Source organism: Mauremys mutica, chromosome 2 (assembly GCF_020497125.1).
Source record: "Mauremys mutica isolate MM-2020 ecotype Southern chromosome 2, ASM2049712v1, whole genome shotgun sequence".
NCBI lineage: Eukaryota > Metazoa > Chordata > Testudines > Geoemydidae > Mauremys > Mauremys mutica.
Window position 1 is genome coordinate 264,231,293 of NC_059073.1, and position 15,171 is coordinate 264,246,463.

The window sequence follows — 15,171 nt, forward strand, 5'->3', positions numbered from 1 at the left end:
CCTCAGTTAATAAAGCTTGTGTTCTGCAACTGTTTATCTGGCTTCCGAGTGCAATGGTCCCGTATAATGTTGGACCAGTGGGTCCTGAGCACCATTTCCAAGGGATACATGTTGCAGTTTGCTTCACTCCCCCTCCACCACTCCTCCGTCCCTGGAGGTCCCTGGGGACACGGAGCACACCCTCCTTCTGAACCAGGATCTCCTCTCCCAGGAGGGGCCATGCCTCCTCCATCCCAATCTGGCCGCACTTCATCTGACAGCATGACTGCACCATGGTTAGGCGAGGAGGAAGGGAGGTGTTCGGAGAGTGTCAGGCAAGTTCTGCTGGAAAGCAGAAAGCCATCCACACTATGGACCTATCTGGCCAAATGGTCTAGATTCTCTAGGTTGGCGAGAGAAAGGGGTACTTCCCCATCATCCGCATCACTCCAGCTCATTCTAGATTACCTCCTATCCCTTAGAACCCAGGGGCTATTTCCCGCCTCGATCAGGGTACACTTAGCAGCCATTTTGGCTTTCCACCCTCCCGTGCATGGTCACTCGGTTCTTTCCCATCACATGACATCCCGGTTTTTGAAAGGACTGGATTGGGCGTTTCCTTATGCCAGGCCCCCAGTCCTGTTAGGAGACCTGAACCTAGTGCTCTCCCATCTCATGGGTCCCCCTTTTGAGCCCTTGGCCATGTGTTCCTGGTCCCACTTATCATGGAAGGTAGCATTCGTGGTGGCGATCACCTCAGCCCACCATGTCTCAGAGCTTAGGGTTGTAATCTCAGAACCCCCGTAAATGGTCTTCCGCAGGGATAAGGTCCAGCTTCACCAACACCCGGCTTTTCTGCCGAAAGTGGTCTCGGCTTTTCATATGGATCAGGACATTTTCCTTCCGATACTCTGTCCCAAGCCCCATTCCTCTGATGAGGAACTGCGCCTACACATGCTAGATGTGCGTAGGGCGCTGGCCTTTTACCTAGACCGAACCAGGCCATCCTGGAAATCCCCGCAACTTTTCATTGCATCGTCCAAATGCATGAGGGGGCAACCGGTTTCTACCTAGCGAATTTCCCGCTGGATCACCTCGTGCATACACACGTGTTACAACCTGGCAGGGGTTGCCCCGCTGCTTATCGTGAAGGCACATTCTATGAGAGCTCAGGCCTCGGCCGCCTACGTAACTCACGTCTCCATTCAGGACATTTGTAGACCTGCCACGTTGTCCTCTGTCCACACTTTTTCTTCGCACTAGGCGATCGTCTCCCAAACACGAGATGACGCCGGGTTTGGTAGGGCGGTACTCCGTCCTGGAAACCCTTAAACTCCTACCCACCTCCATCAGATATAGCTTGGAGTCACCTACTGTGGAATACGCATGAGCAATCACTCCAAAACGAAATGACAGTTACCTGTTCCGTAACTGGCGTTCTTCAAGATGTGTTGCTCAGGTGTATTCCACATCCTGCCCTCCTTTCCCTATGTCAGAGTTGTCTGGCAAGAAGGAACTGAGGGTGAGGGGGAGTGCGCAGCTCCCTTTATAGCACAATATAGAGGCGCCACTCTAGGGGTTGCAGCGGTGCTCCCCCACTACGGATACTGCTAAGGGAAAAGCTTCCGGCACCAGTGCACGTGGTGAGCATGCACACCTACTGTGGAATACACCTGAGCAACATATCTCGAAGAACGCCAGTTATGGAACAGGCAACTGTCCTTTTTGGCAAAATGAGGGGGGTGGTTAAAATCATTCTTCTGAGGAAAAAGTGGTTTTGAACATAATTACGGAGAGACTTGATGTCACTGTAATACTATAGATCAGGAAACATTCCTGCTTTGACAAGGGGATGGAATTAAATAGCTTATTAGATAATTTTACTATCTTTTACAATTCTGTGAAGAAACTAAAATTTAGTGTCTATAAAACTAAAAAGTCTCTGACTTATCACTTGTATGTAAAATGAGCCTTTTTAATGAACAAATCTGTTACACATATGTATTCATTTAATATCCAAATACACTTTTAAGCACTGTAGAAATAATCTGTGGTGATTTTTCTACTACTTTTGTCTCACATTGGTGCTGCAGGAAAAAAACAGTCTGATTTGGAGTCTATTGTGGTTTGTATATCATAAGAAAATTATTAACTAGGGTCCCAGAATTGAATCATTTTCTACCCTCTCTTATCCTTTTACAGCCATAATCATTTACTCAGGAGGTACAATCAGGAAATAATATTACTTTATTTTCAGATTTCAGGCTGGGTTTTTAGGCATGGAAATTAGGAAAACTCTCTTTTTTTTTTTTTTAACTTGTAAACTAAGCAAATTCTTTATGAAATTTAAACATGGAATCTCACAATGCTGCTGTTAGTCCTTTTAGGGCAGAACTTCATTATGTCTTCTAGACTTGAACACCAGTTTTATAGTCAAATACTTTATAATCTTATTAAATACTACAAAGTATACTTGTATTGTGAGTATGGCAGCATGACTCAGATTTCCCACCATATTTGACTTTCTTTATTGAAACATATCCCTCCACTAAATTGTAGCTTTCCTCTTCCTTATATTTGACAAATATCTAAAATAACCTTGTTATATCAAAATGGATGGGAAAACGTTATTCAGTCCAAATTTAATCCGTTGATAACTCTTGCTTTTGTGGTCTCTCTTAGTTGGAGTTTCAGTTCTTCTGCTTTCAACTCCCTAAATTCTAGTGGCCTGATAGCTGAGTCTCTTCTGGAGAAACCTGGATTGAACTACTCAGATACATGAATTGAATCTTACAAAGAGATTTTTAAAATTTTATAGTTAAATTATTGGTAGAATGTGGAAGATATTTTCACATAGCTGCATCATATATGCTATATGTAAATCAAGGACTGATTGAAAATTCCATGAACAATTTCAAACTTGTCCTTAATATAGATCCATAGTGAAGTGTATTAAGTATATGGATGTGAGGGAGGATAAAAAGAAGATACACTGCACTTTTAATTAAAACATTGACATACTTCCATGCTCTGAAATACAGATATGTTTAATTTGTATAGAAACATTCATGGTGAACTATATTTGTGTGTTTTAGGGACCAGTTACTCTCCACAAGAAAATTCACATAACCACAGTGCTCTTCATAGCTCAAATTCACATTCTTCTAACCCAAGCAATAATCCAAGCAAAACTTCAGATGCAGTAAGTATTAATGGTCATCAATGTCCAAATATGCCTTGCGCGGTTTTATATACGCGATTTTTGCTATTTTCAATTAAATTATGGAGGGTGAAGTTCTGCATAATTTATTGAATTAGTAAACCTACGTGGCAATTGTATACACCTCTACCCCGATAACACGACCTGATATAACACAAATTTGGATATAATGTGGTAGAGCAGCGCTCCCGGGCGGGGGGGGGGGGGGGAAGGAGGGGCTGTGCACTCCGGCGGATCAAAGCAAGTTCGATATAACATGGTTTCACCTATAACGCAGTAAGATTTTTTGGCTCCTGAGGACAGCGTTATATCGGGGTAGAGGTGTACTAAAAATGGAGGGAACAGCATTACAAATTACATTTGGCAGAGGTTATACGCTGTTAGATGGTTTCAGTATAACTAATTGTGATTAGGGTTTCCAGATGTGCCTGTCTTGCCTTTGACAGTTTTAATTGAAAAGACATATAGCAATTGAGAAAAGTACTTTCCCTAAATATATCATTGGCAAGAATCTTACTCTGGTATCTTGGTTCCACAGCAGTAGACTTACCTAACTCCCCAGGCTTTTTATTTTTTTGGAACCTTATGGGAAGCAGTAATAGGCTTTTGAGCCTTATTGCTTACTGGCTAGCACACACCACTTGCTGTGCTTCAAGCACTCTGTTACCAAAAATTGCTGTGATTACGCTGGTTGATGTTAAAAATTGTTCTGGAGTATGGGGAAAAACAGAGAGAATCCTCCAAATATTATTTTCTAAAATATAACAAAAAGGTTAAATATTTTTTTTATTTACATCATCTGGACATTCTGAGGAGGTTCTTCAACTGCAGAAATATAAGATCCAAAATCATTAGCATACTGAAGACTTTCATGTAGACAGTAGTGATGTTACAGTGATCCATTGAACGTAGCACCAGATCTCAATTTATGCTATAATTTAGTCAGGTTGGTAAGATGATAGGAGAACCTGTGAATTGTTTGAAGCAGCTGGAAAGCAGTACTGTTGTGGGAGGTGATAGGGGAGGGACATTACATTGTCCCTAAAGTACAGTGGTAGTGTTTCAAAGTGGATGTGAAGGAAAAAGTCTGCACATCTTGCAACTTTGACTATAGTAGAATCTATATAACTTATTTAAAAACTGTCAAGTAGTCATTTCTCCAACATTGTTGTTCATATTTTCAAAGTCCTACGAGTCTGCGGATGACTGGTCTGAGCACATCAGCTCTTCTGGCAAAAAATACTACTATAACTGCCGAACAGAAGTTTCACAATGGGAAAAACCAAAAGAGTGGCTTGAAAGGTATAGATATGCTTTTATTTTTTAATCAGAGTATATAATCTAGAAAACATTGTACTTGATTTGAGTTCTTACTTTATTTGTATTTTTTGCAGAGAGCAGAGACAAAAAGAAGCAAGCAAAATATCAGTTAACAGTTTCCCAAAAGATAGGGACTACAGAAGAGAGGTGATGCAGGCAACAGCTGCCAGTGGGTTCGCCAGTGGAAGTATGTTTTTGTTTTTGTTTTTTGACAATTGAATGCTCTTGGTTTGTATGCGTTGCATACTTCCTCTCAGTATTTTTCTTTGCCAAACTAAAAAAGAAATCCCTCTTCTCAAGCATGTGCTTTTTGTGGCAGTGAGTGAAGGTGGCCTAGCTCATTTTTTCCCTAAAATCTATTGCAACTACAGACAACTTCTCCAAATGTCCTTGCCCACCGATGTTGTCTCAGAGTAGCTTTGAGCCCATCCAACTAGAACATTCAGTTATATCAATGTTCTGTGTTAGTATTCCTTTTTTGTTGTTATCAATCACTTACTATATGTGTAGCATTTGTCCTTCAGCTTGATGACATAATCTTTTTCTGTAGCTGCTGTGATAGTCTTCTCCCAGTATTTTTTCTTCAGTACTTAAGGTACAAGAGGCTTAAAAGGGCCTGACTATTATCACTGTTTCTTCTTAAATTGCAGGTGAGCAGCATACTAATATTTTGGAGAAAATATTTTCCGTTTTAACAGGTGCCACACTAGATAAAGAAAATGCACATTACAAGAAGAATAGATTAAATTTAAATTACATATATTTTTGGGTGTTTTTCTATATTTTCAAACTTATTGATTTCAATTACAACATAAAAAACAAGGTGTATAATGCTCACTTTATATTGTTTTTTATTACAAATATTTGCATTCTAAAAAAGAAAATAATTAGTATTTTTCAGTTCACCTCATACAAGTACTGTAGTGCAATCTCTTTACCGTGAAAGTGCAACTTACAAATATAGATTTTTTTTTTGTTAAATAACTGCTGTCAGAAACAAAACAATGTAAAACTTTAGAGCCTACAAGTGCACTCAGTCCTACTTCTTGTTCAGCCAATTGCTAAGACAAACAAGTTTGTTTACCTTTACGGGCGATAATGCTGCCCACTTCTTATTTACAATGTAACCAGAAAGTGAAAACAGGTGTTCCTATGGCACTTTTGTAGCTGGCGTTGCAAGGTATTTATGTGCCAGATATGCTAAATATTTGCATGCCCCTTCGTGCTTGACTCACCATTCCAGAGTGCATGCTTCCATGCTGATGACGCTTGTTTAAAAACAAAACAAAAAGCAATAATTAAATGTGTAACAGAACTCTTTTGGAGAATGTCTCCTGCTCCATGGTTTTACCTGCATTTTGCCATATATTTCGTGATATGGCAGTCTCAGGTGACGATCTGGCATACGTTGTTGAATTTAAGAACATTTTCATTGCGGATCTGACAAAACTCAAAGAAGGTACCAATATGAGTTTTCTAAAGATGGCTACAGCACTCAGCCCAAGGTTTAAGAATCTGAAGTGTCTTCCAAAATCTGAGAGGGACGGGGTGTGGAACATTCTGCCAAAAGTCTTAAAAGAGCAACACTTCAATTGGAAAATATAGAACCCAAACCACCATAAAAGAAAATCAACCTTCTGTTGATGGCATCTGACTCATGATGATGAAGATGAATTTGCTTTGGATCATTATGGAGCAGAAGCTGTCATCAGTATGGAAGCATGTCCTCTGGAGTGGTGGTCGAAGCATGAAGGGGCATACAAATGTTTAGCACATCTGGCATGTAAATACCTTGCAGTGCCGGCTACAACAGTGCCATGTGAATGCTTGTTCTCAATTTCAGGTGACGTTGTAAATAAGAAGTGGACAGCGTTATCTCCTGTAAATGTAAACAAACTTGTTTGTCTTAGTGATTGGCTGAACAAACAATAGGACTGAGTGCACTTCTAGGCTCTAAAGTTTTACATTGTTTTATTTTTCAATGCAGTTATGTAAAAAATAATTCTGCATTTGTAAATTGCACTTTCACATTGGGATGGCACTACAGTACTTGTACGAGGTGAATTGAAATACCATTTTTAGCTTTTTTTACAGTGCAAATATTTGTAATAAAAATAATATAAAGTGAGCGCTGTACACTGTGTATTCTGTGTTGTAATTTAAATCAATATATTTGAAAATGTAGAAAAACACCCAAAAATATTTAAATAAATGCTATTCTATTTATAGCAGTACGATTAAGACTGAGATTAATTGTGATCATTTTAAAAAATCATTTGAGAGTCCTAACTGCAATAAATATTTGCATTTGTGAATTTCATGTCAATTTGCATCATTGCCAGTGGTAAGGTTGCATGACAGATGAGAAACTAGCAATCAGGAAGGATGAAGCATTCTGTGCATGCTTATCATGCTCCAATATAACACATTAAAGTCACTGTTATGTGACAGCATGCAAATTAAGAAGTTCATATATGTTAAACTGTTTTATATCCTGCTAATCAAAAGTGGCTTGAAGTTGAATTTCAGTCCATTTTTTATCTTTTAAAAACAAGAATTCAAAATTGGATGTATTAAAAAAAAAAAAAAATCAAACAGGAAACAAACATGGTGTATAGAAGAGAAATTCATAAAACATGAAAATTTTGCGCCGAGAGGTCTGCTGTAATTTAGTCTCTCCGATTAAATATAGCATATGCAAATATTTTATTTTGGTTGGTGTGTTAATGGAATCTTTAAAAATTACCTTAGAAACTAGAAAACTCTCTACAAAATAGTTTGTCCTTAACAAGATTACTTTTGGAATTCTAAATTGGGCAAAGGTCTAATAGTGTTTGAGAAGGTGCATGTTGTCAGTGAGTAAAATCAGATTGTCTTGTTTGCCAATACTGAGCTGCTAGTAGCTATTGTGTTGGCAGTTGAGATTTAAAAAAAAAATAAAAATAATGAAAGCCTAATCAACTTTAAACATTAGCATGCTACTGAATTAGTCATAATCCTTGCCGTGTTAATGAAGTTTCTAACAATCTTTTTTTTCTTATTGCATCATTCTTTGTGATCCCTGCAACAGTGGAAGACAAGCATTCCAGTGATGCCAGTAGTATACTCCCTCAGAATATTTTGTCTCAGACAAGCAGACACAATGACAGAGACTACAGACTGCCAAGAGCAGAGACTCACAGTAGTTCTACTCCAGTACAACATCCCATCAAACCAGTGGTTCATCCAACTGCTACCCCAAGCACTGTTCCTCCTACTCCATTTTCTCTACAATCTGATCACCAGCCAAAGAAATCTTTTGATGCTAATGGAGCATCTACTTTATCAAAACTGCCTACACCCACATCGTCCATCCCTTCTCAGAAAACAGATAGAAAAGGTATGTCAACTAAAACGGTTTTTAATACTGCTCAATGTTTCTAATTGAATTTGAGTTGTTGGTTAGAAAGTCTGACTTCTAGAATTTAAACATGGTTTTTCCTGTTTCCTATGCTTGATTCAGTCATGATTTTTGTGATTCAGATTGTCAGTTTCATATTAAACCATGTTTGTCATAATCTGCTGATCTGACAGAACTTTGAATTAGATGATAAAGCAGAAGAGACCATTGTGATCATCTAGTCTGATCTCCTTTATAACACAGGCATAGGACTTCCCTGAATTAATTCTCACCTGAACTAGAGTGATCTTTCAGAAAAACATTGACACTTATAGGTTTGCCATTTACATGCATATACTGCAAACTATATTTCAATTGATCTTCACTAAAAGGGTGCCTAAAATCCTTTTTATGTTATTTTGGAACTTTGCAGTTACTCCAGTTGTCAGCATATCTGTAGGATTAATGTTTCAAAGCCATCTTGGACCCATGTGTTTTCTATCAAAAGTATCTTGTTGGGTTAGGGTAGGATTAACCCTAACCCTAACCCTAAGTGACCGACTGCTTAAGTTTCCTGATAGTGCTACAGGGAAATATGACTGGTACATTTATGGAAATCAACTGATCAGTTACGCTCTTCTATATATAAGAAGTTTGATCATGAAGAAATGGGTGATATTCTTCAATTTTGTTAACTGTCTTTATAATATATTAATTTGTCAGTCTTAAAATGCCTAAAGGTTAACTGTTTGTTCCTGAAACATCTAGAGGCACTAGGCAGAGATAAGGACCCCATTATGCTTGACACTGTTCAGATTGGATTTTTGAATGTTATGAAAATTAAATTGACTTTCATAGAGAGGAGGAACTGAGTGAGAACGTTAGAATAGGGGTGCTTGGAACAAGTGACCATGAGGTACTTCAGGTCAGCATAGGCTGTGTCTATACAACTGACAGTTTGGGGAACGAAGTTCCTGCTGCATAAAGCCACCATAGCTAGTGTATTGCTTGTATGCGTGCATGCTCGACTCCTTATGTCTGAGCTGTGCATACTCACTGGGACTACTTGTATTGTTCCTATGCACCATCACGCACCATCACGCAGACCTGCACATCCATGGGAACAACTACTCCATCATCTTCCCCAGAGCCACTGTTACCCCATGCCATGGGGAACTCCACAATCTCCTGTGGATCTGGCTGACTGGCCATCTTGGGGGGCCTTGGCCACAGCATCCTCCTTTGTAGCCCGCCCAATCCATGAGAGTTGCTACTTCCCTCCAAGGGATCCATCAAGCAGGTTTGCGGAACCAGTAGTGGAGGAAGAATCTTGTACGGAGTCCCGATGGTTCTGCCCGGGTTGGCTAGATTCCCATCCTCCTCACCAGATGAGGATGTAATTGTCATCTACCTCTCCACCAGATGACTTCAGACAATTCCAGCCGCTTCTAAGGAGAGTTGCTGGGGAACAACTATCCCACTGGAGGAGATTCAAGACTCGCAGTATACGCTTCTGGATATCCTTCACACGTTGACATTGGTGAGAATATCTATCTTAATGAATGATGCCATATTGGAGCCAGCGAGAAATGTATGGTATGGCATACCCCTGTCATGTGTACCGCCACTCCTAAAGATCAGAGAAATGATATTATGTCCTGACCAAAGGATCAGAATTCATGTTCTCCCAACCTGATCCAAATTAATTGGTTCTCTGCAGAACTCTGCAGCAGCCTGTCTAAACAGCAACACCTTCAAGCTACTCCTGCAGAAAAGAAAGGGAAGCATCTTGATCTTCTGGGGAGGAAAGTCTTACCTTCCTCCAGTTTATAGTTCAGGATAGCCAAATTATCAAGCTCTCCTGGCTAAGTATGACTTCCTGAATTACACTAAGCTGGAGGAATTGGCCAGTACCCTGCCACAATGAGATTGTGCCCATTTCTAGGCCTTCATCAAGGAAGGGAAACTTCTAGCCAGAACTGTTCTCCAGTCCAAGTAGATGCAGTTGATACCTGCTGCAAGGCCATGGCTACAGCTATCATGATGTGTAGGGAGTCCTGGCTTCATGCTTCTGGTTTTCCTGTGCAGGTCCAGAACACCACTGAGGACCTTTGACAAATCATTTACATACAATGAAAGACTCCAGGACTACCTTCCACTTGTTGGGAACATACACTCCTGCCCTGAAACAGAAGTTCTACTGCCCGTCGTCCGCCCAAAGTTACAGGTCTTCTCAGTTTTATCAGAGACCTTATGAACTGCCAAATAAATGACAAAAGACTCGAAGATCTCATTTCCTGGCTCCATCTCACAGGCTTCCTTGTCTCAAACCCAGCCTCAGACCAAGTGGTATTTTTGATGCAAGCTTGAGAGCCACCAACCACTCAGCCTAACACCTTGTGACCCTTCCATTCCCTTTGGGGGTCACTTTTTCCATGCTTGGAGTGTAATAATGGATAAATGGGTGCTGAATGTCATCCACCATAGCGATATGATCAAGTTTGTAATGCTAACTTCTCCAAAACCCTCTTCCCCACCCCTTTCAGGACCACTCTCATGACAATATTCTTATCCAAGAAGTTGACTCCTTATTACAGTGAAGAACAGTAGAATACGTCCCGCTAGACTATCAAGGAATAGGATTCTACTCAATTTACTTCCTGATTCCCAAAAAGGAGGGCAGTTGGAGACCAATCCTTGACCTCTGCCACCTCTGTCATTTCATTCACAAACTCAAGTGTTGCATGGTTACGTTGGCAGCGATAATTCCATCTCTAGAAAAAGACATGTTCATGGCTCTCGTTATGCAGGATGCTTGCTTCCACATTGACATTTACCCCGCCCAGACGTTTTCTCAGATTTACAGTGGGCACCAATTATTTGTAATACTAAGTACTTCACTTTGGAATAGCTACCATTACCAGAGTCTTCACCAAAATATTTTCTGAAGTAGCAGCTTACGTCAGGTGTTATGGTCTCTTTGTTTTTCTCTACCTCAGCGACTAGCTCTTGGCTGCCAAATCGCACTAAGAAGCCCATGCATCAACCTCAACCTCCTTGCTTCACTGGGAGTCACCGTCAGCATCAACATTGAGAAATCAGTCCTCAACCTCATGCAATCATTGGACTTCATTGGGACTACCATAAATTCTACCACAGCACGAGCATACCTGCCCACAGACAAATTTCAGGAGATGAATGTCATATCTCTTATCAGGAACAACCCTTAAGTACCAGGCAGGACTTGCCTGTTTCTTGTTCACATGGCCTTGTGCACCTATGTGGCCTTCGCTGCCTTTAGGCTTGGCTCCAGTCCATGTACTCATTGAACCATCACTCTGTGCACCTCAGGCTGACCGTTCTCAGGATATTGTCGTCCCTCGTATGGTAGACGGACCCACACGTATGTGTGGAAGTACCCTTTCTTTCCTTCTCCCCAAAGAAAATTATCATTACCAATGGGTCTTTAGTTGGCTGGGGAGCCCCTATTGATGACATATGATAAAAGGGACATGGACACCTTGAGTATCCAGGATGCACCTCAGTCTTATGGAACTTAGAACAGTATGAAAAGGATTGCAAATTCTTTTTCCAACTCACTCGCTCTCGCCATGTCCTGATCATGTCAGACAACATCACCACTGTTTTCTATATCAACGAACAAGGGCGACATGGAAGAGCAAGACCCTCCACTCTGTGCACAGAAATGTTGAACCTCTGGACCTGATGCATCAAACATCAGATCACCCTATCCACAGTCTATCTTCCAGGGATGTTGAATGTACTTGTGGACTCACTCAAAAGAGACTTTGCAATCGACCACGAGGGGGAACTTCATGATAGTGCTACACAACATCTTCGAACAATGGCGGACCCCAACCAGAGACCTGTTTGCTTCTCAGACCAACAGCAAGTGCACCACATACTGCTTCTGGGGAGCCATTGGTTATCACACTTGGGGTGATGCTCTCCAACTCTCTTGGTCAGACCAGCTCAACTATGTTTTTCCTCCACTGCTGCTCCTGCCTTGAGTGCGCCACAAAATCTGAAAAGACAGGGCGATGGTCATTCTTATCGCGCCCCCCCCCCCCGGTCCCCTTCTGGCCCAGACAATTCTGATTCCCGTTTCCTGCACACTTCCTGTCCACCAATTCCCATCCTGAACATCCCTGATCTTCTGACCCAGTACAGTGGCACCCCCCTCCATATCCACTCCACCTAAGAGCATAGTACTTGGATGGGCATCTACTCTAGAATGGACATGTTCCTCATCTATACAAGACATCTCTCTAACAGCGGGAAGGACTGCACTAGACAATATTACCAGGCTAAATGGAGATTTTTTTTGTCTTGGGCTAACATAAAGGGGTTCTACCAGAAGTGGCAGAAATTCCCCTAATCCTGGACGACGTATCTCTAAAGTCATTGGGTCTTGCCCATAGCACTTTGACAGTCCACCTGACGGCAATCAGCACATTCCATCCACTTGTGAAGAGTTGCTCTGATTTTACACATCTGCTAACCACTAGATTTTGGAAGGGCTGCCTCAGAACCTTCCCTCCCCTCCAAACGGTCAGACCTCAGTGGGTCTTGAATTTGGTACTTAGCTTCAGTTAAACCCCCCTTTGAGGTACTGTCATCTTCCTCCATGTCTCTCCTTTCCATTAGTCACCTTCCTCGTTGCTATTACTTTGGCAAGAAGAGTCTGTGAAGTCGGAGCTATGATAGCAGATCTGTCGTTCACAGGATTCCACAAGGATAAGGTCTCCTTATGTCTACACCTTAAATTTCTACCAAAGGTGGTATCCCACTTTAGCTAATCCATTCACTTACCTGTTTTCTTCCCGAAACCACATACCTCTGCAGAAGAACACCAACTCCATTCCCTTGACATCCAGCAAAACCTATCAGGAAATCCCCTAGACTGTTGGTTGCAGTAGCCAAGAGACTATGGACAGGCCAGCTCCAGGAGGATTTCTGGCTGCATCAGTCTCTATCAGCTGTTGGGCCTTCCTCCCCACCAGAGAGAGATGGGCTTACTGCACTAGAGCTCAGGCTACCAGCACAGTCTCCCTTCAGGATGTGCCTGTCATAGACACATGTAGAGCAGCCACATGGAGTTCTGTGCACAACTTAGCAACACACTACGCCTTAGTGCAGGACTTAGCATCAGATGCCTCCTTTGGCATGGCGGTTTTCTGCACAACTCTTCCATACTCCTCATTGCTCCCTCCTTCAACCTAGGCACTACTTATTAATCACCCTCAGTGGAATACAGTAGAGACAATCACTCAAAATAAAGAAGAGAAAGTTACTTACCTGTAACTGGAGGTTCTTTGAGATGTGTGGTCCCTACCTGTATTCCACTTCCCATCTTCCTTCCTCTCTGCTTCGGGTCTGTCAGATTCACGGTAGAGGAAGAACTGGAAATATGGTCCTTCCGCCCTGTCTTTTGTTGCCTTGGATGGAAACATGAGGTGAGCGAGGGCCCATGCGCAGCCCAGTGGACACTACTTTCAAAATTCTCCAACTCCAGGTGCATGGTGTGCATGCATAACTCCCAGTGAATTATAGATGGAGACCACATATCTTGAAGAACCTGCAGTGATGGGTAAATAACCTCCTCTTATACATGTGCCTGAGGCTCCTTCCCCTGCATCAGGCTCTTCCAGGCTTGACTGCTGAACTGGAGTGAAGTGGAGTCTCAAACAGGTCATGGTTTATGGCATAGCTGGACCTTTTCTCCTCATTTATGTTCATGGCAGGGGCCTGTAAAGGAGGTATCCACAGTGATGTGTGGAGTGGTAGTGAAGTCACTGCCAGGTAAGACATGTAGCTCTTTGTAAAAGCAGCAGGTCTGCAGCTTGGCATTGGATCAACTATTGGCCTCCCTGGCCTTCTGATATGTCTGATGCAGTTCCTTCACTTTCATGAGGCACTGATGCTGGTCCATGTTATATCCTTGCTCCCGTATCCACTGTGCTATCTGTTTATAGATGTTCACCTTTCTACAGCTGGTCTGTAACTGTGCTCACACAGCCTCTTCTCCCCATATCCAGTGTCTCCTATCGACTCCAAGCTGGAACTTATCTGCAGCATGTAGCCAGCATGGTCAGCTGGGCAGTTGTGCGCAACAATGGAGAACGGCTAGGTGTGCTTCCCAAGCTGGATAATAGGAAAAAGCATTTGAAAAATTTATGGGGCTTTAAAGGGCAGGGAGGATTTCTGGTTTCTGTGACCCCCTGGGCATTGTAGTTCACAACTGACACCAGAACAATCATTGTCATATATTGAGACATCGGCTGGAGGACTGTTAGGGATGACATAAGTAACAGTGTCTTCACCTGTGCCGTATGAACCTCAGTACATCAACCTTGGCTCAACACTGCTCAAAAGAGGTGGTGTTACAATGTGTTTGTAATGGGGCACTTATCCATGGGAAACAAATTTAAGTGTAGACACGTGCATAACTAGGTCGACGCAAGGCAGCTTATGTGAACCTGACTTTTGTAGTGTAGACCAGGCCTTAGTAAGGAATTATTCTAAGAATGTAGTACTGTGAAACAGAATTACACTTCAGGAGAGTAATTTTGGAGGAATTAAAGAGACGCTGACAATGTATATTTATTGAAATAATTAATTTCAGTTTTTTTTCCAGAGTCAAAGAGTAGCCTTTAAACAGTATGCCCTCAGACTTTTGTTTAATGGCTTTTATTTGTAAGGTGTGTGGTGTTTTTTTTTTTTTTTTAAATGAAGGGCTCAAATCTTGTATTCCTTCCCTTACCTCCACAGATGTTTTCCAGCATTTTTAAATAAAGCATTGCAATTTCTAGTGTCTCAGACAGGAAATGCAACTGACAGTCAAGAAAACTGTTTAGCTTTACACAAAAATGTAAAATGTAAAAATCAAATATGCAGAATAAGAAACTGAAAATACAGAGAATTTTTCACTAAATTTCTTCTTTAGTAATTTTAAGTGTATGTAAAAACTGAAACGTTCACTGTAAAAAAACCAAACTTCTCGTGAAAAATAGAGAGGCAACCAAATGTATATGTTAATGAAGGCTTTCAGGAGAAAAAGATACTAAAGAGGAAATCAGCACCTCTACTAAACAAGATGCACTGGTGTGTATACAGAGGTTTTGTTTGCAGTGTTCTCTGTGAGCAAAAACTGTACAAGGTTACTCCCACCCACTTCAATTTTAGCATCTAAATGTTTCTTAAAGACCTGCTTGTACCTTTTTGCAAACTCAGACTGTGCAAAACATTCTCA

General features: G+C 41.4%; 1 protein-coding gene across 2 annotated transcripts in view; it reads left to right on the forward strand.

Annotated features, from left to right (window-relative positions):
* Positions 1 to 15,171, forward strand: part of WAC (WW domain containing adaptor with coiled-coil) — a 107,900-nt gene that overhangs the window by 50,069 nt on the left and 42,660 nt on the right. For both annotated transcript variants that reach the window (XM_045004857.1, XM_045004858.1), the window contains exons 4-7: positions 3,075 to 3,181; positions 4,386 to 4,501; positions 4,594 to 4,706; positions 7,590 to 7,898. In XM_045004857.1, coding sequence (XP_044860792.1) covers positions 3,075 to 3,181; positions 4,386 to 4,501; positions 4,594 to 4,706; positions 7,590 to 7,898 — 645 coding nt within the window. The remainder of the gene's footprint in view (positions 1 to 3,074; positions 3,182 to 4,385; positions 4,502 to 4,593; positions 4,707 to 7,589; positions 7,899 to 15,171) is intronic.